At 43.4% G+C, this 26,321-nt stretch overlaps 1 protein-coding gene across 2 annotated transcripts; it reads left to right on the top strand.

The window, feature by feature from the left end:
* Nucleotides 1–22,405, top strand: C1QTNF12 (C1q and TNF related 12). 2 transcript variants are annotated; one of them, XM_063353925.1, is made up of 9 exons: nucleotides 1–67; nucleotides 374–633; nucleotides 10,138–10,257; nucleotides 11,446–11,557; nucleotides 11,816–11,997; nucleotides 16,311–16,419; nucleotides 16,947–17,037; nucleotides 21,206–21,284; nucleotides 21,866–22,405. In XM_063353925.1, exons 2-9 carry the CDS (start codon nucleotides 463–465, stop codon nucleotides 21,962–21,964), a joined length of 963 nt encoding a protein of 320 aa, XP_063209995.1. In that variant the 5' UTR covers nucleotides 1–67; nucleotides 374–462; the 3' UTR covers nucleotides 21,965–22,405. The 2 variants fall into 2 exon arrangements, with proteins under 2 accessions (XP_063209995.1, XP_063209994.1); XM_063353924.1 differs by having other exon boundaries at nucleotides 11,816–12,045.
* Nucleotides 22,406–26,321: the final 3,916 nt, after the last annotated feature.

Genomic DNA, 26,321 nt, shown 5'->3' with positions numbered 1-26,321 from the left:
GTTCGAGTTGTCAGCTCCGGCCTGAGGAACTGTTGCCCTGAGCAATTTGGCTTCTCTAGGTTTCATAGTTGAGTGCATTTTAAACGAGTCCGAAGACTTACTGGGGGGGGGGGAGCGACACTTCAAGGTGGGTGGCAGGACTTTACAGGGCCCCTTGTATTTATGTAAGCTTCAAGAGGCTGAATGGACTTACCTCTTTCTTCGAGTGAATCCAGATTTTCAAACAAGTTTATCTATACCATTTCCATGTGTCCTGCTTGAACAGAGATCTCTCCAGTAACAAGCGCATCTGTGCATGCTGCTCATTTGACATTGCGTAGCCCAGAGGATCACCTTTAATAGTTCTAACCTTTTTATTTTTTATTTTTTTTAGAGAGAAGTCTGTGTCTGTTCCTGTTATTGGTGGTGAAGGTTTTTGTGCTTGGAGAGTGCCCTTCCTGACTTGGCCCCTCCCTTTGCAAAATGAAGGGGTGCACCTGGGTATTTGTGGCAACTTTACTTTGTCAGCAGTTTTGCCTCTTCAGAGTTATGGCAGCAAAGAGAGAGAGAAAGATGAAGAAAGAACCTAATCAGTATACAGAGCCTTTCAATGCCACCCTCTCAAACAGTGAAGAACTGCACGGGCATCCCAAGGTAGGTGTTTACGTGTTGTCAGTGCTTGGTAGAATTTATTTCTGGCAGTAATGTGATGCTGGTTCCTTTTTCCAATGATTGAGGCAATCTTGCCAAATTCTATTTGATTTTAAAAAGAAATGTTCTCTCTTTTGCCTGCGTGTGATTGATTTTTATAGCTTACCGACGCAAACACTGGAATACTGCAATTTATGATTGTAATTTATTTTAGAATATGCGTGACTGAAGTTCCAGTCCTGCAGTAGCTGATTAAGTGTAAAGACATTTTGGAGTTCTATTGTATGAACACTACCCTGTTCAGAAACTGATCAAAAAAAGGCAAGTGGACTATCGCAGGACAATAGTGATACTGGAATATTAATGTATCTTTTGCAGGCAAACCCTTTACTCCCTGAAACGTTACTTCAAAACTATCTTAGGCATCAGTATAAACACCTGGGCATGCCTGAGCTTCCTCTGCACTGCAGCTTCCACCAGAGAGGCTGTGGTGATTGGAAATTACAGATGAGAAATATTTTGCTGGGGTCAGATGATCTGTTTAAGGTGATTGTGGCTCTTGTAGGAAAGGATTCAGGGAGACTACAATGCTGAGAAAGCAGGGAGTCTCCCCTATCACACAGCCCCTTCTCTCTCTCTCTCTCTCTGCTCACACAAAAATGTCCCTTGTTTCAAATGGAGGTGACCTCTAAAAGATGACTTTGATCACAAGCATTAGGGATGGCAGTCACTATAGCAATAGAGGAACAAACCTGTCAAAAATTGGGGCATGGCAGAAGGGGCAAGTTGGAACAATTGGGCTGACATTCTAAATATCCCATTCAATGCTATTGTGAGAGTAATTGGTTAAGGTTGGGCAAGTCTGGGAAACAGTCCTCTATATAAAAAAGCTGGCTGCTACACTTAAAATTATCATTAGGGGACTGTAAGCAGCGTTTCTTCAACTAATTCTTTGTTGTGTATTGCAGGGCTCTGTCAGGACAGGTTGTATACATGCTAAATTCTTGAGGTGCTTATAATCAATCACTTTCTTCTGCTCCCTTTAGAGCTGCTTCATTCTGTTTTTGCAAAAGGGGCCAGACACATAGCTGGTGCAACTAAATTTCAATCTATTCTGGAATTAATTTGGCTTGATGTGAAATGTATTGGACCACAAGCACAATATATTCTGATTGCAAAAGCAAGCAGAAACTGGTCCTGGTTAATTCTAATATAGTCATACATACGTTACTGCTAGAAGAAACACAGTACTCATTCGGAGGCTAGTGGGCATTCATTAAAACAGACATTGTTTGGAAGCTGCAGTTTCTGTGTTGAAATACTTTGCTTTAAAATATCCATGGCAAAAGTTTGGCCGCAGTAAGAGCTGGCAAGTGCAGTGAAGGCAGGTTCTGTTTAATAAGGACTGTACAAAACCAAATCTTTGATGTAAATGCTCGTGAGCTCTGCTTGATATCCACTCCCAAATTTTGCAATGTGAACTTTTCTCCTTGGAATCTATTTGACGTTGAAGTCCAGGCTCCAGTTAAGCATTGCATCTAAATGTCATGGCTTGACTGTATGGTATTTTATATTTATATAGCACCTGCCCAAGCTAAGGGATTATTTTATACATACTATAAACGCAGTGCTTAAGAATTGCCACCATTTCTGGGGTAAATAACAGCACACAAAGCATCACAATTTGTATTCACTAAGAGAAGAAGCAAAGCGATAGTGAAGCTATCCTTACCTTACCTATCAAGCTAAAGGAAGGTGGAAAGCAGTTCTCTGAGGAAGACCCATCTCTCTGAGCCTTGAAGGTACTTATGTGAGCAGTTTTGTTTCATGAAAGGATGCCCTGCACAGGAAAGTGGAACAACAGCAGTGTCCCATTTCGTTTCCCTACAGCACATAACAGGAAAGATGGAACTTTTTTTGGCCTTGTACAGTAAAAATTAAGGCTGTGTTTACCTTGGAAGACTCTGTGGCCAGCTGGTAGGTTTATCAAAGCAGAAGGAGCAGGGAATGGACTATTAGTTGAGAGCAGTGATTTTTATTCATACTGTTGAAAAGGTACTTTCTTTCTAATTAAGCAAAACAGTTTGGGACAAATTTCTCTTGGGAATTCTTTTCAAATAGGAGTGGAGAAGGCTCCCCTTTAGCATTCATAATGCATGTGGTGAAATATCTACCTTAAAACAGGGAAGCACAAGTCTCAAATCTCCTGATAAACGTGGTATTTCCAAGGAAATAGTAAGTGTGTTGGATTTTTTTATTTTTTAAAAAATTTCCTTCAGTCTGATCTTTGCTGAGTTGCTGTCAACGTGATGTGCTTGCCAAGCGCATGAGAGTTTTTTTTCTCTGACACAGATGGACTAAGAGAGAGAGCAGAGCATGACTGATGGATACAGAGGTTTTAATTTACTGGACCTTCTTACTTGGACCGTATGTGGCTGAGTACCAGCAGCTGCCACTTGCCAGGCTTGCCTTCCATAGATCTTGTCTTGTGAGATGTGATATTCTATGATTCTATATGATTCTGTGATATTATACTAACAGGGGTTCAGCAGTAGTAGCTTGTCCAGTGGTTATATAGGGTTGACACTGATCAGGAGTTACCATTTGATACCTGAGTAGAGGATGTAAAGATGGAATCAGGCTCTTAGTGCCCACTTAAAGGGCAAGAGGCAGTGGGTACAAGTTAAAATACAGGAAATTCCATTTAAACATAAGAAAAAAAGCTTCTTTACTGTGAGGATGGTCGGACACTGGAACAGGCTGGACAGGCTGTGGAGTCTCCATCCTTGGAGACAGTCAAAACCTGACTGCGCGTGGTCCAGATTAACCTGCTGCATTTCACCTGCTTAGAGCAGGGGGTGTTGAACTAGATAATCTGTGGTTGTCCTTTCCAGCTTCAGCTGTTCTGTGAGCTGCTTTTGGGGGTAGCTCAGCTAAGCAACTCAAAGGCAGCATCCTTACCTGGGGAAAATTGTTGACTCCAGCATCCCAGAGAAATATCAAGGATGATTTGAGGCCAACGGGATTTTACATTCAGTAGAATTTCTGCAAGAAATAGTGTAATATTTTTAATATTACCCACTTTATTAAAAGTGGGTATTATTTTTATTTAAAGTTACCCGTTAAAATTTCAAGGAGTCCTTGAAATTTTTCCTTTGTGATCCATCTGTCTCTGTCAAATATCTAGGGCTAAGTCTACCTGGTTTATTACTTAAATCTCCCTGAATGACTTTTGCTTCCAATTGAAAAAAGCAGCTGGTTCAATGATACTGCACAAATTGCAGTCCTCCTCTGTAAAGAGGTTTCAGTCGTAGCCTGAAGTGTGTGATTGCATGTGTAATTGAGAAAAGTATTTTTGGGCCTGACAAGTAATAAAGCCGTGGGAGAGACTGGACTGTGACCTGTCTGTAGTAGGAGATGTTATCGTTTATGTTTCGTATCTGTCATCGTTGTCAGTCTAGCTCTGGCATATTATGAATGAGAAGGGTTATAACAACACGCTTCCTAGCCATTCCTTGTGGCCGGTGTAAAATAACATTGGATTCATACATCTGACTCAGCGTATCAAATAGTTCAGGGCTTGGTCTCATTTCTCAGAGCTGTTTAAAGGATGCACTCCTACATCAGATGTGGTTTTGTGTGCTAGATGCGTTGTGCTGTACCTGTTCTGGTGGTGCTGCTCGGTTCCTTACCTTGTTGTGGCATCCCTACAGAGAGAACTTCACTGGCACATCCAGGGGTGGCACGGCTTAACAGCACAGCTAACACAGCAACAAACAGCACGTCGTTTTCTCACCCGGAGTAGCTCTTGCTCATATGAACTGTTCCATTAGATTAATTAAATTCATCACGGGTGTGACTGCTGAAGGCAGTTTGTGTTTGTGGAGGGGAGAAGCTTTCTGACATAGCCCTTTAGAGGGGTGAAGAATAGTTTTTCAATCACAAAACACAGTGGGAATTTAGGTAGGAATTCCATTTCGGATTTGGCTAAGATACCAAACCTAACGCTTCTGCTCTAGGGAAAATTCTTGAGAGATCTGTAAAAACCACAAGTGGTCAGGATCTTGGTTTTACATCTCATTAATAACCAAGAGTGTGTATAACCGTAAGTTATTACCAGCTGACATAAGATTTTTCATGCTAAAAAAAAAAAAAAAAAAAAAAAGAGTGGTCTGTCACTTTTTAACATGTTCCAAGTGAAATACACTACTGAAATAATTTGCTCCTAATTTCATAATGAAGCTGCCAATACTTTTGCTGGTGCAAATCAGGTGTAACAGAAATTTGTGGATTAAGATAACTGAAATGCTTAAGTCAATTATCTGTCTGGCAACTGCTTAACTATTAAGCAAAGAATTCTTAAATATAATTCCCTCAGAGATGGACAAATACATAGATAACTGTTCAAGCAAAACTTTGTAGGGCAGTAACTTCAGGGCGTGAAGACTGCAGACTGGAATGGTTGGGTATATGTTCTTGGACACACATCTCTAAATAATTGCAGGTGGAAAGGGTGCTGTCCGCTCACAAAATTGTAATCTTTTCATGCTTCTACATCCTCTCCCATCCTGAGAAATACTTAGGTGTGCCTGGGAACACTTTAAGATGCTTTTAGGTGTACAGACTTGCTCACAGGCAGCGTTGACTTTTTTCTTCTAATCATCCAGACTCTGAAACTGCTTTTGTCCATTTGACTTTGTTTTTTAGCAGAGATGCAGACTGGATCCCACTATCCTTGAATTTCAGGAAAGTTCAGATACAGTTCAGAAATTTCTCAGGATCCAAACTCTGCTACTTGCCTGTAGATTTCTGCTAGTAGTTCCTTCCATGCTGGCTGCATCTTGGCCGGGGACTGTGTGTGTCTCTGAGCAGTGCGTGCTGTTCTGGGAGTTAGAGCCAGAAAGAACCGCAGGTTCTGCTTGTGTACAGCAGCCTAAATTACAGCTTAATTTGGTTTTTATTGTGAGGGAAGTTAGGGACAGAGTGGGCTAGTTTCTCATCAGTGTCATAAACTGGTTCGGAAGTGATAGGTACCGTTGCATTCGGATTCCAAAGTAATCTTAAAAGACCCGATTGAAAGTTCATTAAAAATTGCTGGCAAGGCTTCTGTTGATTTTGGAGGTACTGTTTCAAGTGTTAAGGAGTAAGCCTGATTTCACTGCCGTTAACGTGAGGATTCCTCCTGACTCCTGTAGGTTAGCTTCGCTCTGTAAACAGCACCCCAGGAGGGACAAGTCCCCTTTGCTGGGATTCCAAGGCTGTTCTCAGACTGATACCTGAGTTGGCTGCAAGGTCTCTCTGGCTGCTGGAGGCTGCTGCTGCCAAGAAAAATAGAGGCTTGCATGCTTATTGCTGGGATTGCTCATGCATGCCATAGTAATTAAATAATAATACCACAAGGATGGAACATTCCTTTTAACTGTCAATCATCCTTGTGCTGGAGAAACTGGGGAGTGCCATGACTGTCTTGTAGAGGGATTTGTAATTTAAGTAAGCCACTGGAGAGGTATGGGATTTTTTTTAATTTTTTTTTTTTTTTTTTTAAAAACTTCAGGAGCTTTTCATTTATTTTTCTGGGATGTGCCATCTGGATTTCTTTTTTCTCCCTGACAAGATGTCTGCTCTGGCCTGTTTCTTCACAGCTGGAGCTCCAGAAAGGCTGAGGACATCTGTTTGTCTTCACAGTTAATGGTCAGAGTCTGCCCATGATTGCTGGCTTCTGCTTTTAGCTGGCCTGTTTCCTCATTTTTGCAGTGGAGGGGAGTTTATGCCTGTCTTGCAGCCTGGTGGAGACCAGGAATATTTGAATCGTCTCTTCCACATCTGCAGCAAATGCTGCATCCCGGTTCCTAAGACTCTGTTCTTGTGTTTGCCGTGTTCTGGAGACTGCACTTCTGAGTTCCTGCCAGCCCTTGTTGAAGGATGAACTGATTTTATTTTCCTTTTCTCTGCAACCCAGCTGTTCTTTTGCTGGCTTCTGTTACAGCACTGAGGGAATACTCCATCCTGCCTGAGTTGGGGGCTTCTATTAATAAGTTGCTTCCTTCTGTTTTGTGAACTGCCCTGAAGCTTTACCGCAGACCTGTCCGTCCCAGTCGCTGGGACAAAAAGATATCTCCTTCCTTTGGGCAGAGCACGGGTAGGCTTTTACCTGCTTTACATTTATGAACTATAATATATAATATAGTAATGTTATAAAATATAATATAATGCTCATAAACACAGTCCTCTGCAGGTGTGACCTTGTGTGTGGTGATGCTGCACCCATCTGTTTGCAGATGAAGTTGTGTAGGAAAGAACTATCTTCTCCTGTCAGAAACCATTAAATCCCCATGACACTGATAAATATATTTCATGTTTGTTGTAGAAATAAGCTGCACCTTGTGTGCTGTTCTAAGGGCTTTTGCAAACTTTATGAATGTTTGCCTCTGGACTTTATGTTTACATGTTACAATAGACGGAGAGCTTTGTACCAAAGGACCTTCTCGGCCTGTCTTTGACTTCTTTCTTATGCTTCACAAAAATCTGCAGTCAAGCAAATCTGTGAGAAGATGATAATGTTTTAGTGAGGTGACTAACCTCACAATACACGGGATTTCCTATGGTGCTCCATTTACGTTACTTTCCAGTGAAATTTTGGAAAGTTATTTAAGTCCTGGGTGTGGTAAGTAAAAAAAGCAAATAATAATTTAGCTAAAACAACTACTAGAACCCCTTGACTAAACACACAATTGACAGCTGACTGTAAATATGTTTCTAAACATAAAAAGCCTGTTCAAGACTGATTTTGATACAGAAATAATAGATGGTTATGAATAGCTTTCCTTGCTCTTGTTTGCGATGCATGCTAAATTTGAAGTACTGGGGGGAGTGTGCATAACCATAACTCCGTCTCTGATTAATTACAGTAGAGCGCATGAACGATATGGCGAAATGTCTCGGTATATCCTTGCTTAAAGCACAGATGCCAGCTACTCCGCAGCCATCCATCTGGAGGGGAGGATAAGTGGACTGCCTGAATAGAGCAATTCAATAGGAGTAGATCTTTCAGTGGGTTGCGTCTGAGCAGTAAATCACCTAAGATTATTTGCTGAACAGAGAAGATAGATTTGGCTTCGCAGAGTTTGAGATGTATGTTTAATGAATACCCTTGCTCAGCTCGCAACACATCTGATTTCTGGGGAGCTGCTCATAGGCTGCTGGTTTGTAAATCATCTGTTGTCTGAAGCTGTTTGAAATAAATAGTTGTGATCACGTCAGTTCAGAAATCTATGGACAAGCGCCTCGTACTACACCCATGTGCCTGGATGCATGCCGGAGAGAGAGCTTTCCAGGCTCTGCATCAGCTTAGAAGCACCAACATTCCTTGCAACCTCAAGCTGGAACTCCAGCAGACTTCTAAGATTTAATTTTGAAACAATTTATGCTGCATGGATTTTTCATAGCAGATCACACAGACTGTGCTCCTTCCTCCTCAAAATGGGCTTGCCCTGATATTTCTAGCTAAAATTTGCAATCCTCCATCCAATTCCTGTTGCTCTTAGATGGTGACGTATATTAAGGTTATTGGTAGAGCGTCAGCTCTGCCTGCACCCTAAAGGTTAATCGTTTTCTACATGCTTCTGCAGACTGAGGAAAGTGAATCTATGCTTATAAGTGGTACTAGAAATGTTATTAAAACTCAATATTGTTCTCTGAGAAGTGGCAAGTGCTTTAGGGAGCCAAGTGAGACAGGTAATGAGTAAATGTAGATGTGTTTGCTAACTTCGTTGCGTTAGAAGCACCTTGCAAAGTCACTGTTCCTGTTAAGGCCACGGTGTGTAGAGCTCTAGTGTCTGAGCTGGGGCAGAACTGTCTGGTGCTGTCAGACTAGCAGGGCCTTAATACCCAGAGGCAAACACTTTTAGATCTGAAAAAAGCACTGTTAACTGACTTTGCTTCTATACTTTTTCTACATCCATCTTGGTTTCTTCCTCCTAAATGGTGATAAATCAATATTGATTTACCTAAGCTTGTAATGGTCTAGGAATCATTCCAAATGTCATTCAACCCGCTGCTGCCTTGTATTGCTTTCCTGCTGGAATTCTGATCTGTACCCGTTCTGTCTCACCAGGAGAGAAAAAAACAGGTTTTTTGAATGAATTCAAAAGTTTACAATAGGCATACAGTGGTGGTGGGGTTTTGTTTGTTTGTTTTAAAGATTTTAAGTGCTCATTGCAGTTTTTCCTCTCCTGTTTCTTCATTAATGGATCTGAATTCTTAAGCACGGTTCGTGAAACTTTGGGAAGGCTTGTGCTTTTATGCTCACTGTGATGGACATTTGGGAGGCTGCTGTGTCAACAGATTGGAACCTCCATAGTCAACAGTTAGTCGCTCTTGATAAGAGCGTGGCAGGGTATTGGTAACCAATGATTTCTGGTGCCTTTTTTTAATTTGCAGTTAGAAGTTCATTCCTAGCCTAGGAGAAAAACAACGGGTATGGCTTTTTGATCGCTTACTTCTGGTTGTCTCTGGGAGGTATCTAATGGGAGCGAGGGAGTCCAATAGGAAGTGGACCCAAATTTGTAAAGACAGATCCTCTCTTCTGTCCAGACTTCGTTTAGAAAGGATCCAGAACTGGCACTGTAATGTCAAACCTTCTCTAGATAATTTCTTTATGGCTGCAATATACTTGCAGAACATAGGAATGGGCAAGGTAGTTAGATTTGCCAATGGACATTTATTCTGTGATCAGACATGGACTTGGTTTTTCATTGTGAATTGGTTTGTGCTTTTTTTCCTGTGTGCGCGTTTGTCACTCTACAGCCTGTGATTTGAAAGTTATGGAGCATTTCAAGGTTTTCTGTAGGTTTTAATCTCGCTGTATTGCTTGATTGATGCAACTGATAAATGTCAGGTGCCAGTGGTGAACAATCTCTGGCATCTGGGCAGGTTTTCTGTGGCACATATTAGGACTGTCAGAGGGCTGAGAGTCTCAGCAGCTTGAGAAAGGTCTCCGAGAAAGGTCTCTGAGCCCAGCTCTCGGCTCTTACTGATTTCTTAAGCAAAGGGAGCTGGGAGGCCCTGCAGGTGATAGCATATTAAGTTATGAGAAGGAATTTTGATGGTTTAAGGACAGCATCTTCTGATTTTTGGGACGTTTCTCCTGGCAAGCTTAGTCTGTTACTTACGAAATAAAAAATCCCACTCTAATGAGACTCTTTGAAAGGCTGGTGTCTGTTCTGTGTCAGAACTCAGATTGAACTACTGTCCTGCATTTGCAGTGCTCCTGTAAACGAAGACAAAATGTGGCGTGGTACTGGATAATCCAAACTGAATTGCTTGGTACAGAAGTGTGAAGTCCCTTTTTATTCCACCTTCGATGTGCTGCCGAATGCAGCGCGTTTGGATCAAGGATATGGTTTAGGCAGCAGACAACAGTCTGGTGTGGAAACTTTGCATTCTCTGAATCCATGTAGTGGCTGAAGAGATACAGCGATACCAGTCTTTGTTCTTGTTTCTCTTTAGATCCTAGAATCTCCAGATCCTCGAATCACAGACCCACGGCGGACCTGGATATCCTTTGTTCACCGCCCAGATGATGGCAATACCTCTAAAAGGAGATGCAAAGGGAAAGACAAGAAATTAGTAGGTTATTGCTAGATTGCCGTCAGCTAATAAACGTGCACTGTGCCTTCCCTTCCTACTGTTGCTATGCAAGGTGTTTTGTACGCTCCAGCTTTTGCCTTCCCACTCCAGAGGGTGCTGCATTTTCATTTGTTTGAGTTTAATTTCCCAAAGTATTTTGGAGAAGTTTGAGACAGTAAGTGCTATATGCTTTTGTAAGATAAGGTATCTGAATTCCACTGTCAACGTTAATTTTTGTTTAAACCAGACATTTCTTGGACTGAGCCTTTTTTGGTTTTTTACTGCTCAGTAGGAATAAAATTAACATTTTTTTTCTTCCACAAGATAAAGTCCAGGTATCTCAAAGGATATATTAATCCTTTTTAGGATTAATAAAGGATATATTAATCCTATTAAAAGGATAAAGGTGTGGACAAGTCATTTATTTCAAATTAATGAATAATTGATCATCTGCTGAGTGACGCTTGATCACGTGTGCACTTTTAATCTGCTGCTCAGTCAATCTTGAACACTTTTAACGATTTCCTTTCCTTTCTCAGTGAGCTGATAGGCAGGAGTACTTCCATGCAGGTTTACTGCAGTTTAGTTGAGGAAACAGGAACTCCCTGGGAACAATATACATTAAAATAGCATTGATAACACCGTTGCATGTTCGTACTACTAGTTTAAAGCTCGAATGTGTGCGGGGGTAACATTTACAGCTGTTTTGGATCTGTTTAATTTTTTTTCTGGGAGCTCTACTGTCGCACCAGACATTCATTTACGTGATTATTATGTCTGAGCAATATACCTTGTTAATGTAAAGTGTGGCGAACAGGCAGAATAAGAAGCTTAAAAGCTAGTAAGTTACTTTGGTGATAGGAGAAGATACAGAAGCAACAAACTTAGTCTTGTGCCTGTTGTGCTTCCCACTGTATATATGCACTTGAAGAACCAGTTTGTGTTTACCTGAGCAAAGTTTATCCTCCCACATAAAGACGTGAGTAAATTCCAAGTGCCGGAATTCACAGCTGGCCAGAGAGTCAGTTTAAGATTTACTGCACCAGGCCTGTAGTTCAACTGATAGCGGAGGGGCTGCTCACGTGGCTGACAGCCCTGTAGAACTGGCTCATGGCTGAGAGAACTTTTGGTCTGTCGGTGCAATTGCCTGGTTCTAATTCACATATTTTTCTTTGGTTACTTCCTCAGCGTGGCCTTGTTGGGCCCCCAGGACCTCCTGGCCCCCAGGGACCTCCAGGAGCACCTGGTGCTGAAGTCACCCGGGAAGTCCTTTTGCAGGAGTTTAAGGAGATATTAAAAGGTAAAGACTGTAAGAGCTTTGTGCTTTTGTGATCTTATTTTGGTAAGCACCATGGCAAATAAAGAACTGGCTTTGCAAATGTTTGCCTTAAAGCATTCCCCTATCTGGCAATTGAAAATTTGAGAAAATGTTTCCCCAATGCTGCTTAGTTTGAGTTGAAGAGTTGAGTGCAGAAGTCTAATTGCACCACTAATGGCTTCATAGACCAGGCTCTTAAACTAAGCCTTTATTTTCCTATGCTTTTTCTTTTCTCCTCAGAAGCCATTGAGCGTCGAGCATCCCTGGCTATTTCAGCCCATCCTAGCCAGCTGCCTCCGCTCCTGCTCTCCTTGGAGGAAGTTTCACCGCACAGACGCGTAGAGGAGGCATTCCATTGCAAGCTAAAAGGACAAGTCATTGTAGATAAGAAGACCCTGGTAGAACTTCAGAACTTCCAGTCGGTGAGAAGGGATTACAGACTGAACCTGTGCAACACCACAACAGCCATTGTGCGTAGATCAGCTATAGTTCCCCTAGTCTGCAAAGCTGCTGGGTGGCTCTGTAGATAAAGGCGCTTCCTGAAAGGGCAGACTAATCCCAGAAGCTCGTCTCAGGCACGGATGCTGTGAAGTAGGATCTCATATGGTGATTTCAGCACTGAAGCTCCACTGCAGTAAGACGGATGTTTAGCTTTGAGTCCTCTCCTTCCTGACAAACCCAAGAGGCAGACTTTCTTCCTCTCTTGCAGCCCAACTGAATCTCATTACTGTTCTTACTGAAGTTCTAACAGGTCTGTGCAAGAGAGGGCTGTCTCACAGGTCCAAACAACAGTCTTCAGTTAATGATGGAGAAAGACTTGTCCATGTTTGGCATTAGTCTGAAGGATCTGTTCTTTTTTTTTCAGTGCACACCCTCTTTAATTCCAGACTAACGTTCAGATGTAGAAAAATGTAAGAGGCAGACAGAAGCCATTGGTTATAGATTTGTGAGCCCAAGTAAGAGCTGTCATTTTGTTGGGTGGGCTAGTCCTGATGCTCAAACTCTTTACATAATGTTTTATAGCAGATGAATAAATGTTACCTATATAACTTCATTATAGACATGTTATAATGACATGTTATATAAAGCACACCATCATGGGATGCTCTAGGTCATTATAAGCATGGTTACAAGCCAGGTGTTGAATTTTATATTGAAACTTCTACTAACCATTTCTGAAACAGTTGCAAATAGGATCTGGATTTGAAGTATAAATGATAAGGAAAGTAATAGCTAAAAACAAATAATTACTTGGTAATTGAGGAGACTTATTTTAGACTTTGGAGTCACAAAGACTGCCTAGTAGCATAGGGTCTTCAGGTACATTGTTGGTTTTGTGATGTGACAGCAAGAGTTTGAAGAGCGTGAACAGGGAATATGGCTTTCCATCAGCAGGGTTTGCTAACACTGTTCATGTAGTAAGGTGCTGAGCTTTCTTCCCAGCTGCACCAAGTCCCATTTCTAAATAATCCTGTCCAGCAGATCCTTTCCTATGGAGTAGTTTTGCTGCTAGGACTTCTTGGAGCTACAGGACTAGAGGCAGCGGTTATGTGCTAAACAGGGTGCTTTCCTGGATCTTTCCCAAATACACTTGTGGAAGCCTGGTTTGACAGCACTGTGGGTGCTGGCACAGAGGCAAGATTGTACTTGAAGTGTGGGCAGGGCTAGAGAGATCTGCTGCCTCATTAATTAGGAGGGAAAATGTGAATAAAGACATCTCAGCAATCAGTGCGTAGGCTGATGCTTCCCATGCTTTGTTATCATATGCCTAGCTTCTTTCTAATTGCTTCTGGCCCTGCAGCTGATGTGGGAGGGCTGGCAGGCCTCTGGATGCCAGCCTTTCATTTCAGCTTTGGGACGAGAAGTGTCTGGTTTTAGCTTGTGCTCTGATATAGGGGAATTTAGCAGGGAGTGAGACAGTGGATGCTCTTGCAAAGATGAAAACATTGTCTTTAAACAGTCCAAGGGGGAAAAGAGAGGGAGAATTCCCCTCCCTCCATTCTATCAGTTTAATAGCGTGAAGAAGCCAACGGTTTGATACTTCTCAGTGAGATGATAGGGATTGACTCTAATTCCTGGGTGTGGACCTTACCCAGAGCATTTTGAGATAGTGGAAAGAAGCTGTGCTGAAGCTGCCTGTCACTTCTATACTGTCATTTGAATATGGTGTCTAAGTCACTCTGACCTTGAGTATTGAGAGAGCATGATGGTTTTCTCATTCTTCCATACTAAATTTCCTCCAAGAACATTCCCTCCTTCTCTTTCTCTTGGTCTCACAATTTCCTTAGTATCTGGAATGAAACACGTGATACTCCTTTCCCCACACCTCTCTCTTCCTCCTATATCTCATGCTTTGAGGTTTCTAAAAGCTTTCAGCAAGGTACTTTACACAGTGAGAACTGAAGTAACTGCAGCCTCTGACCGTGGAAGTGGGATTTATCTGGGGCTCAGGAACATCACTGGCATCAGATCATTTAAAGCTAAGGTGTGCTTTTCATGGTGAAAGATCACATCTCAATTCTCTGTGCATGGTTCCTATTTTCCACTCAGAAGTAAACTATGGAGTGAGGAAGACGCAGGGATAGGAGTTGAACTGAGGAGGAGAAGCTGACCTTGGTTTGTACAGAATGGCTGGACACTGACTTGTTTGTTTGCTTTTGGTCTGCTAACTGAAATAACTGTCTGCAAGTAGTTTCTCAGATACAAATCCCTGCAGTGCTTGAAGCAGCTAGGTGAGTGCGCTGCTGTGAGGCAGCAAACGCAGCAGGGAGCTCTAATTGGCATGGGGTTTTGCCCGGAGAACCTCTCCCTGCATTGTCTGTTTCTATGAGCAAAAGAATAACAAAGCCGCAGAGGGCATGAAGAAACAGGAATGTTTTATCAGTGATAATTTACTGGTGCCTAAAATTGCCTTCCATGCTCAGTCAGTGGTTTTGGAATTATGTTGCTGATTCTGCTAATAGCTGTAACAAGAAAGGAATGGATTAACTACGCAGTACAGTTTTGCACACACGGGGCTTGGATCTGCTCTTTCAGTGAGGTAAAGCAAAAATAGCAGTACCAAAAATGATGGCGTAGTGATAGCACAAGAACAGAATCAAGCTCCTTCCATAGTCTTTGTTGTTAGGTTAGCTGTTATATTGTCCATATGTGTATACATAAAGAAAATAGAGCTCCTTTTGTGTGTATATGTGTGCACATAGGCACACATCAGTGCACATTGATCAATATAGAGACTTAGAAATCATCGTACGAAGCGTAGCTGTTCTGCCGTTCATTATTACTGTTTTCCCATTGTACACATGGAATCTTACGAGAAATGCCACTGCTGTTGCACATGGATATATTATCACCACCATCTGCATACATAAAACATTGCTAGTAAAGTGCTATGAAATTTAAAATACAGCTACATCTTGGTAAATAAGGACTGGGAATCACTCTCTTGTGAGCCTTGCCTGGGATTTGCTGGATAAAGGCAGGTTAGTCATTTCACTCCTACCCTGTAGTAACTCTCTAAACAAACACCACCAGACCCCAATATTTGCAGCCTTACTTCCTTTCAAAGAGAAAGCTAAACAAATTATTCCTATCCTGCACTGTGAAAACTGGCAATTTCTGTCTGTGATGAGCCAGAATGGGGGGGCAATTAACTTCCTTCTGGTACGTGAATAATTTTTAGTGTAAGAGCACCTGCTAAGAATTCGTTCACCGTGTCTCAGGCCCGTTTTGCCATCTAGTATTGGAAAGTGTACTGGAATGCTGGGTCGTTGAGCTCACTCGACAGTGCATTTGTGCATGTTTTAGGGATAGAGCAGTGTGCGTGCCTCACAGAGTCAGATTTGAACAGCTCGTCTGCCCCGTAAGAGCAACGTGGGGCAAATCTCTCAGGACAGCGTTCATAGGAGTGCGTTCACATTGCACAGAATGCCCTTGCGGTGGAAGCAGAGTCTGACTAATGTGCTTTCTTGGCACATTGAAGCCACTCCTGCTTCTCCCCAGCTCTAGCCAAATTCATATCAGGCAGGCCAAAACTAACAATAAACATTTCTCGCAGAGTTTATTTTAGCCTGAGTCACATAATCTGCTGTGCATTTCACTTCAGACTGCTTCCTTGCCATGAGGAGAAGCTGCATGCTATTTTACTAGATTTTTGCCTGTTCTGTAGAATCCAAGGCTAGGAAAAAATGAAACTAAATATGGAACCTGTAAGAATCTAGGCAGCTGTTCTTTAACACTATCAAAGCCATCTGACTTCGACCTGAATTGGAGACACACATGCGTGTTTTCTCTGTACTTGTATCACAAAAACAATGTATAAGGTTCCAGGTTTTTTAAGCCTGGGGGCACTGCTTGTCCCCATCTAGGAAATCCTTTGGAGTGGTAGGGAAATAATGGGAGATCTTGTATATCAGACCATCAGTGGAGGCCAGAGGCCACTATGACCAGCAGAGCATAGGGATGCAGTAAGCACAGTCTGAGTCAAGACAAATTAGAAGAGTTGGCAGTGAGCAAAATGGGCATCTTCATGTCTCATCCTGATCATTTTACCTTTCGTGGGCATCATACGCTGAGAGAGCCCATCCAGAAGGTGTGTTCTGGGGAGATAAGGCAGTAGCCTTGCAAATTGTTTCAGCTTTGTTCTCATGTACGTAAGGTTGTTCTTTGTCCTAGGCAGAAGTAATTGTTGAGAGTGCTGGGGACTTGTTCAGGGTCTGCTCTTCTTATCTTACAGCCTCTGGCCAAAGGAGCGTTTCTCCGGGGGACAGGATTAAATCTGGCAACAGGACGTTTCACAGCACCCGTGTCCGGCATCTACCAGTTTTCAGCCAATGTCCACATTGGTGAGTGTTGTCCACAAAAGGCTTTTCTGTACTGCTTGTGGGTTGCAGGAAGGAGTCCTGGAGAACTCCAGGTCCTGTTTGATTTGAAGCACGTGCAATGGCAGCCCTTTGCAGTGAGCTCTCCCTTTGGTACCAAGCCCCTCTCCTTAGAGCCGGGTACTTTCACAGACTGATAGCGACAGCAGGCTGCTCCAGGCAAACCAAACAAATCAACACTCCTTATGGAGGATGAGTTTAGGGACCAAATCTATTCATGTGTGTAAGTTACGGCTTCCATAAAAGACTTTAGAAGAAATCAACGTGATGATGTAGAACTGCATCGAGGCATTTTTGACTGTGTTTTATCACCAGTGCATTCATTCTATGATTTTAAACATTCAGTGATTAAGTATTTTATAATCCAAAGCCAGAAGGTTGCTTTCCTAAAAAGTTGTAAGGTTACAGGTGTCTCTGTGAAGCCAAACACCAGCAACTGGTGGTCTGCTATGCTGCAAAAGTCCTTATATTTCTTCCACTGCTTTCCCCAGACCACAGTGAGTTGAAGAGTAAAGTCCAACTCCGAGCCAGAGATAACGTCCGAGTGTTGATCTGCATTGAATCTCTGTGCCACCGATACACGTGAGTTACTGCAATGCTGTCTTGGCAATTATTTTTCTCAGATGGGACAATGTTTCAACCGACTGTGGAAATCAAGTTCCCCAACAGTGAATTTTATACAGTAATTGCTTGTAGAACTTTTCTGAAGAGGGTGATTCCATCTGGCCCTTAACTTTTATGTGTTGGTTTTTTTATTCTGATTTTTAACCTTTCAAAGCTAATTGCTCTAAATATATGAATATTACATATGTTGAGAGAATTCTGAATGAAGTTGGCTGAAACTGGATATAGTTAAAGGCGCTGAATGCTCAGCTATCATCATAAATGTACAGAGTCAGAGAAGCACTTTAATTTTGTGCCAGAGGTTGTTAGCTCTATTTTTATAATTTCAGCTGCATCCTGAGCGGGTCACAGCTTCTCACTCACGTTGCCATGAAAGTGTTGGAGTGCTGAGGACAATGAATAGGTGGAAAATAGAGGGGAACGGGTCCTGAGGCAGAAAGTGCAGGGCTTGCACACAGGTACATGAGACCGTCTCGCAGCCCTCAGCTGACGCGTGGGGCTTGCTCAGACAACTGTGCTGAATTTTCCTCTGCTGGGATCCATTAGCAAAACTCTGCTAAAGAAATGCTTTTGTTTCGTCATGGCAACCTTAAGTGCTGCTCCTTACGCAGCGGCCCATGACATCAGCGTACTGTTGGCTGCTCTTGTTTGCTCTGTCGTCCTTTCAGCTGCAGTGTATAGGTGCCCTGTGTCTCAGAGAAGGCCAGCTCAGGAGGGGTTTGGCAAGCTTTGCTTGGAGGAAGAGGCTGGGGAGCCCCTGGGCTGGGCTGAATTGCACCCAGCAGAGGGCAATGCTGCTTGCAGAGAGTGGCCACCGCCTCTGCTTGCCGCTCGGCCCTTGTCACGGGAGGAAAAAATGCCTGTACAGGGCTGTGCAGATTTGCTCTGCCCTGCCTGCAGCTCTTCCAGTGCAGCTGTAGCAACACCCTTGCAATAGCACCACTGAAATATATCCATAAAACGACTCCACAGGTGCAACTTAAAACCCACAAAACCATAAATTTGCTGCTGGACTGGCTGCTTCAGCCCTCGTTTTCCCTGTTCCATGAGTCAGAATGCTGCAAATAGGACTGACCTCTCCACAGGCATTTCAATTTAGAGGCTTTATAGGCAGGTGAATTCCACATGAAGCCTCATGTAATAAATAAACGTCTCTTAGGTTTCATTGGACTGCGGAGAAGACTTGGTTGGTATCTGAGTACCCATTAGGGTAAACTGATGGGAAGTCAAGGAGCTTGCTGACCGGAGCAACTGGCAAACTGGCACGTCCTCAGCCTTGTAGACTGCTTTATAACAGTCTTTTATGATTGCAGCACTTAAAGCAAGGCAGTGGCAGACTGGCTGCACTCACAATGTCAGCAGAAGGGGGGTGTAACTTCTTGCCCCTTGAAGTACACTTTATATTCTGGCAAACTGCAGAAATCATGGGACATTTAATTTCTGGCACTAGTGAGAATTCCTTTAGGTCGTACTAAGAATGGACCTCAGCCTGATCTTGAAAACTGGGATGCGTGTTGACAATGGGTGATTTTGGGACAGCCCAGGCCTTTAATCACAGGGGTGGAACAGGTATGAGTAGGGCAGAATGTTACTGTCCTTTTTACGAGTAGCTCTGACAAATTGCCTGTGCACAGCGCAGATCCCTATTCCTGTCCCTTAGTCTGCATAGCAAAGACCAGTCAGAATCAGGTAATCAGGTTTTTTTCTTTCTTCAGCATTGGTGCTTTTTTCTTTTCACCTGCAACAATCTTATCTTAGCAATTTCATCAAGAAATGCCCCTAGCCCTTGGATTCCCCATGAAGAGAGACAGCAAGTTCCACAGAATTATTTTCTACATGCTTTTGGGATGTGGAAAGATATTCCCCCTTGGGATGTGGAAAAATATTGCCAGTTGGTTGGTTCAATAAAGATTTGAGTGAATGAGTTGGTGAGATTTATGAAGCCACCTAAGAGAATTTAAAAGTGAAATTGATCCTACGGATCTGCAAGAGTGAAAAGCTGTTCTCACATCCTGATCTCCACTCTACATTGTCTTCAGTTGCAGAATTATTCAGAAAATCTAAATTCCATTTAAACCATAAATGACAGTGTTGAGTTTTTCTTCCTAATGATTCCACAAGCTCCCAACTGATTTGATTAAGGCATTTGAGAGAGAACAAAGTGTTTTTCTTCTGGAAGGCTCACTTCTGTCTCCAAGGACAGTGTCTGTCCTTGCTGTCCATTCAGTCAGCCTTACAGTAATGTTCCCAAAGAATGGATGTCAGTCTCTGATTGCTTTCAGCGTGACTTTAGTCTTGCTTCCTTGTTCTGGTAAATGCAAGCACAAGAGTTATCTGAACAGGAAGCTTCTCTGTGGAACATGGAAACTGCTGTGCCTTCCTCATTGCAGGTCTTTTTAGCTGAAAGCTCCTGGAAAACTGTTCTGGTTCTAGCTGGGATGTGTCAACAACCTCTTTGTCACATAGAGCCCAGGCAGGTTTATTGGGATGTTTTGAGATTAACTTGCCATCTGAAGAATTTATAGCTACATTCTCCAAAGAACAGTAACAGTAAAAACTTTTTTTTTTTTCTTTTCTTAGAACTGGCCCAGATGTTAACCATTTAGATAAAGCTCTCCGATGTCTGACCTGGAGTTTTCATCAGTTGTCCAGGGTCGCAATTTATGATGGGTTGTCCTGCAAGGCTGCCCTGGGTTGAGTGAGTGGGACAGCAGTGAGAGTAAAGCAGCATCAGCACTGGCTCTATGAGAGACCCCTCTCTCTCCTATGGTGGGGGAGAGTTTGACTGGTCTGCGGCGTGGAAGGAAGATGGGTGGAGGGATGGGAACCTGTCTGGACAGACATTCTGCTGGCACAGGCTGAGCTGCTACCCGTGCTTGTGGAATTTCCTGGGGATGTCAGCGTACACAGTCATTCATTTGAGGGAGCTGAAAGAGCCCCGAGGGCTTTCGGCTGAGAGAGATGGAAACTCGGAGGCAAGGAGACAGTTGGAGTAGAAGAGATTAATGGTGGGAAGTTCCCACCCAAGTTAGGCTTTTGGCAGGATATGACACACAGACTGAGCTCTTCAATCAAGGTGGTGCCAAGTGGCTTGCTCTCTCTGGGCCAAATTGCCCCTACCTTTTATGCATATTATTTCCTTGCAAGGGGGCTGGAAACTGCACGTTTGCACTTGCCAGCTTTCGTCACCACCACTTCATGGAAAAAAAGGGAGGAAAGGGGTTGGTTTTCTTGGGAAAACAACTAGATCCACCGTCTAGGCAGAATTCAGAAGAACCAGCCAGGCATGGAGCTTTGTGCTTTCATATTGCTTTGGAACTGGGTTGTTCTGATTGTTGATGTCTCAGGCACCTCCTTCCGCTCTGAGTCCTGTACGAAGGACCTGAGTTAGGGTTCTGTAAACAGAGGATGCCACGGAGAGCAGCTGTCCTACATCTTGCTACTGCGAGGAATATAATGGCTATTAGAGCATGATATTAGAACAGAACAGTGCTTGAGGGGGTGATATGGAGCTCTCCCTTGATTTTTAACTGAAGCGCAGTTTATTTATTTTTTCGGCTTGTCTGTGACCCCTGATCCTGTCCTCCCAAAACACTTTTCAGCTGCAGAATATGTTCTTTCTTGCATAGGCTGACTACATTTTTAAGGTGAAACAGGCCTTTCACACCGTGAAAATGGATGAGCTGTTACTGGCAGGATGCATGTAGCTAGCTCTTCGAAGAATCACAACAGTATAAGCTATTGTGGTCAACAAACTGGGATAACTGATACGTAGATAAAGCTAAAGGGCGTGTTTAGCGCCTCTTCACGGGTGGGGGATAGAAACTACGGGACCTTGAGAAAGGCCGCTGTGAGAGAAAGTGGCTCCCGGTTCCTGCCTGCAGCTGAGTTTTGCGTTGACAATCCTGTATGCTCTGTAGGTCTTCCACTAGACGCTGCAGTGAGGACGAGAGTCTACTGTTCTCTTCTTACGGCAGCCGATTACTGCTAGAACCAAGTACAGTTGGGTACTAGAACCACCAGGTCCTCTTTCCAGGGAAGTCACAACACTATTGTCATTCCATGTACAACTGTTGTGACTGCCTTAGGTGTTTAACCTGTTTGTTTTTCTTTTGCTACTGTTTAGGTCTTTGGAAGTCATTGCTGGTCTGGAAAGTAACAGCAAAATCTTCACTATCTATGTACATGGCTTATTGCAGCTGCAGGTAAGCCCATGCAGACTGGGAATCGCCGTACTGGTTTGCTTGGCAGGCTGTGGAGTTATTTACTGGCAAGGCTGAACTTTCACCAGGAGGTGGGGAAGTTTTTATTAACTTTCTTTCTAAGGTTAATGAAGTTAAATGCCTTACCTGAGGTGACTTGAGAGTGGCAGGAACAGGAACAAAAGCAAAAGTAACCTTCCCCCTAAGAAATGGCAGTAATATTCTTCCTTCTCAGATCTCCCTTTGCATTGTCAAGATGGTAGTTGTATTTCCCATTTCATGGAAGGGAATCTGAAGCACAGGTGGCCACTTGACTGGTCACCCAAAAAGATGCTAGTGCAGTAAGGATCTAGTTAAGGAATAAACCTATAACACAGTTTCACTACAGAGAGTTTCTTCCACTGAGTCAAAGCTGTAGCGCTGCCATAAAAATGTGTGGTCAGATCCTGCTCACAGGAGCCACAGAAAAAGGCAGGAGGCTTCTGTGCTTAGTTCATGGTGGTGAAATGCTTTTCTTTTTTTTCCTCCTTTTACACTGGGATGAAGTGTCAGGCATTTTCCTTTCCCTCTTGTTCTCTCCGCAGGCTGGCCAGTACACCTCCATATTTGTGGACAACAGCGCTGGAGCTCCCATCACCATTCAGAACGGATCCGATTTCATGGGCATGTTAATGGGCGCGTAACATCGTCTGCAGCGGTGTCGCAGGGAAGGATATGAATTAGAGCCTTGCAGTGTATATTGGACTGAAGAAACCTTTACTTTGCCTCTTGAAGACTGCTTCCTGTAACTGTTGGCATCTTTTTAAACAAGCAAAGAGCCTGTCCTTTCACAGATACTTCAGCTTGCTTTCAGAGGCTACTGCTTCTCAAGGTCCACACCAGTTCATTCATCATAAAAAAAAAATATACTTTTATAATTCAGAAACAAACTCTGTAATATTTAAGTTGTGCTTCACCAGATGCTCACTAAACAATACACTGAGATTTGGAATTTGTTACGTTATAACTTTATTTCACAATAGCACTTGTAATCAGCATGTCTTTTGGGATTGATTGTGGGGTGTTTGCGTTTGTAAATGAAGGATTGAAAGGGGAAGTAAAATAGCGACTATATTTTATGTGTTGTGGAGGAAGGAGACAAGGATTTGCCAGCAAAACTGCTTTTTTTTTTCCGTACAATTGTAAACGGTATAGGCCCTCTTTCATGTTCAAAATTAGATATATTTGACAAGAAGCATGTTGAATTCTCAGACAATGCCTGCTTCAAAGATGGGAACCTGAGGCCTGAACTCTTTAATTGTGGTTCTTTATATCTAAGTATTTCCTTGATCTTATTGATGAAGCTGAATACCTCGCTGCCTGTGCAGTTTTGTTTTTATGAAAAAGTAAGGGCAATGGCACCACTTCTAGCGTGAACTCCCTTACTTATGTTCTTATGTTTTAGTAAGACATACATGTGGGTTGGGACTGCGTCACGTAACCAGGCTCCTCTTGGGCGCCGTATAATCATTTGTAAATGCGTCAAATGCATTACACTGGTTGTCGAAAACCTGGCGAAGACAGCGAGGGTAGCGGCCTCGGATCAGCTGTGTCACCTCTTCGGGGCTTGTTGAACTGCAGTGAAATAAGGAAAGAAAACACGAGGCAAGGCTTACTGCCGTCAGGTGGCCAGGGTCAGAGGGAATCTCAGCGCTTTCCTTAGGGGCTGAAAGTGCCGTCAAAGACCGTCCAGTGAATGTTTTCTGTATTTCTACAAATCTATTTGCAAATGCAAGTGTGTGAGATTGAGCCCTCAAAGCAGCTTTGCATATAGCTCCAGGCTATGAACTCATTTTAATAAAGTAAAAGGGTGTTGACATTTCACGGGGTTAAGGTGTTACCCACGATGTGGTAATATCCTTGTGATTAAAAAAACCCACACTCATTTAATGTAGCTCTGTAACTTTCCCTTTCAACAGACACCTGGCCCTTTTATTGGCTCAACTTAGCTGAGGCAATGGTTGTGTAACAGTGGCATAAATAGATGGTAGCAAGGCCCAAAAAAATGTCCAGATGCTTGTTCTTGAACCTTTGCAGCGAATGGAAGATATCCCTGTATAGTGTTGCCATTTTTGATCAACTACACTATCTTTATGCGATGAAAACACAGGCTACTGGGGACAGCAGGAGGCATGAAAAAAAATGTCACCTGTTGCTGGGTCTCTTGGTCAGGTGGATCAATGTGTGGTGTTTCTACGACTCCAGTAACGCTGCTGTTGAGGTTGGTGGTACGCAAAGATGTCTTGTTTCAAGGGCTGTGGAGAAATCTGCTGTAAAACCCGCGTGGCTGAAACTGTTGGGTTTTTTTTTCATCTCCATTATAAATACCTTGAGACAGACCTTTAAGGGTACTCAATGGTATTTTTTCCTTTGTGAAGAACCTATTAAAGTGATACCTATTGGAGGAGGAAGGAGAGGGCACAGGGACTCATCAAGTAATGCTGCTACGCAAGGGAACCCAGGTGAATTCCACTTTCTAGTCAATGGAATGCGGTTGTTCTAACTGGACCTGTGGAACCGTCTGAAACAGCAGCTGTCGATGTTGGTATATTCATGCTGGCTGAAACAGCAGCTATCGATGTTGGTATACTCATTCTTGCTCCACAATACATCCCAGAATCCCTAGGGGTTTTTTTTCTGGCACACTCTGGGGAGAATGTGCTTTTAAGAATAAACCGGGTGCTCCCCTGGCAGAGGGGAGCCCACAGCTACTGAAAGGCAGAGCAAGGAGCAACAGTAGTCACTTCTAGAGCTTCACAAAGCATAAACCACGCGTGAATCTCACTAAACCCCATCAATAAGCACACGGGGTTTGATGGAGTAAGTGTAGTCAGGGAAGTGGCCTCTATCCCCGCATGTATTTCTAGACTGTACTTTGTACTGTGTGAATACTTGTAATAAATTGGGCTGTTTTGTGCATGACTTACAGCAACATAATCAAAGTGTTGTGACCTTCAGCATATGTTGTTATATCTATAGGGTTGTTTGGTTTTTTTGAACCAAGTCTCACTGTTCTTGCTAAATCAGAGTTAAAGTATTTATTTTGTTGTAGAACTAAAAATGTTTGTCAGACGCTTTTTTGGGATTTGTGACTTTTTTTCCCCTTCTTTGCCGTGTTTTGCACTTATGATCTTCTTAGTAGGAGATGAATTGTTTAGTGTCTTTATACCTGTTTAATGTCTTCATACCTTTCTCCCGTATTTATCCAAGGAGTGCTGTCCCGGCGGGCGTTTCCCTGGTGTCAGACAGCCCGGAGGAAGACGCAGCCTAAACAGTGAAGGCTCGAATCTCCCTGGGCAGGGGCAGTGATTTTCCTGTGGATGCCGTCAGAGAGAAGTAAACATCTGTCTCTGGTGTCTCTCTGGACGGCTCGTGTCAGACTGGGGCAGCGCTGGGGAAAGCAGCCAAATTAGCAGAGAAAATGGACATCGCGTCTCTCGACTTGTCCTGAGTTCTGTGTCACCGCTGGAAAGCTCACGGGGTTTTGATCAGCTCTTTTTATCCTCAGGACAGAGCGTTGTCCCTTAAAAAGCTTTCCCGTGCATCACCGAGGTGTTTTAGCCAAAAGAGTCCCTTTATTATTTTATTTTTTTAAAGAGTCTTTTAGCTCTGAATACTACCAGGCTGCAGTTGTACCCTGGAGCTCCAGCCAGCGTGAGATCGTCCATCCAGCGGTAAGCTGGGGCGGACTGGGTTGAAAGAGCCAAGAATCCAGCTGGGACGGGGCGGCTGGTGGTGAGGTGCACAAAACTCCTGACTGATGTGGGCACCAGGCTCCTGGCTGGGCTGGGGCTGAGACAAACGCTCCGCGCGGCTTCCGTGCTCTTCGGAGAGCCAGGAGATTAATGGTGTGCCGAGCGAAGTCTCAGTGCTCCTCTGCAGTCATCCAGTTTATAGTCCAAGAAAACTTAAGAACTCGGAGAACTGAGTTCAGCGTGAAGAAGTTGTTTATAACAAAATAAAACCCATGTGCTTGAGCCTGTGGTTTAATGGCCAAGCGTGTTAATCCCACCCGGTGGCAATGGCTGTTTGTGGCATGCAAGGGGAGAAATCTAAAAGAGGCACAAATTACACGGCCGGTTTTTATTTATTTCTGGGTCGTTCTGGCACGTTCAGTGCAGTATCTGTCTGAGCTGAGGCAGGAGGATACCATGGGGGCACCCCACTATTGAGGTCCAAGCAGAATAGGAAACACAAACAGTCGTGATTTTTTTTTTTTATTTACAATTTCTAAGGGTTCCAGGGAAACTGGAGGTGAAGAAAAGTCCATCTCTTCTTACCAGAACAAGTTTTTCTTACCCTCGCCTTTGAGTTCTTCACAGAAACCTTTGCCACAGAATCACCTTCAAAAAGTTTCCAACGTTAATAACTTGTATTTGCAGCCGTAACTCTGTCCAGGTGCTATGTATTAGCTCAAGGGCACTTTCTAAAAGGTTATTGTGACACCCCACAGGGGTCAGTTAACATTTACTGCATCTTTGCTGTCTCCATGCCCTTGCTCACTCATCGTCCTCCCGGCCCCTCTCTCCGAGGGAGGTGTGTTCACGCTCCAGGGGTTTGAGATCACTCACATGGATTTTTCCCGTCTGAGAGCTTCTTGATTCCAAGATGCCAACCATAAACCAAACCATCCCAGGGTGAGCACTGACTGCTGATTACAATGTCTATAAAAGCGATTATCTTCACTCGTAATTCCTTATTCTAAACAGAGTCCAGATAAAAAGCGTCTGGCTTCAAGCTACAATTCCTTGCCTGGCGTGATGGTAAATGTCGGAGCCTCCTATTTCTGGAGCACGCCTCTGCCCTCGTCTCGAAGGTGTCAGCCAGGTAGCATTGCTGCGAGGTTTTTGGCTCCTTCTGTGCTGGGGGTCCTCACCAAACCAGCTGGTAGCTGTGGCTCGTGAGCCTGAGGGAGAGCCCAGGGGCTGGTGGGAAACCTGGCAGAAATGCTTCATCCCGGAGTATCCCAGGTGTTTGGTCTAGCTCAGGGCTTGACTGCAG

The sequence above is a fragment of the Chroicocephalus ridibundus genome, chromosome 16 (assembly GCF_963924245.1).
Source record: "Chroicocephalus ridibundus chromosome 16, bChrRid1.1, whole genome shotgun sequence".
NCBI classification, from domain to species: domain Eukaryota; kingdom Metazoa; phylum Chordata; class Aves; order Charadriiformes; family Laridae; genus Chroicocephalus; species Chroicocephalus ridibundus.
Note: the sequence above shows the minus strand (reverse complement) of the source record. Positions and strands in the feature narration are given on the sequence as shown.

Bases quoted from the DNA above. Each gene is read 5' to 3' on its own strand.
- C1QTNF12 (XM_063353924.1), top strand. From the start codon at position 463: ATGAAGGGGTGCACCTGGGTATTTGTGGCAACTTTACTTTGTCAGCAG. The intron at 10,258-11,445 runs GTAGGTTATTGC...TTACTTCCTCAG, and splicing joins AAGGGAAAGACAAGAAATTA to CGTGGCCTTGTTGGGCCCCC. The intron at 11,558-11,815 runs GTAAAGACTGTA...TTTTCTCCTCAG, and splicing joins GTTTAAGGAGATATTAAAAG to AAGCCATTGAGCGTCGAGCA.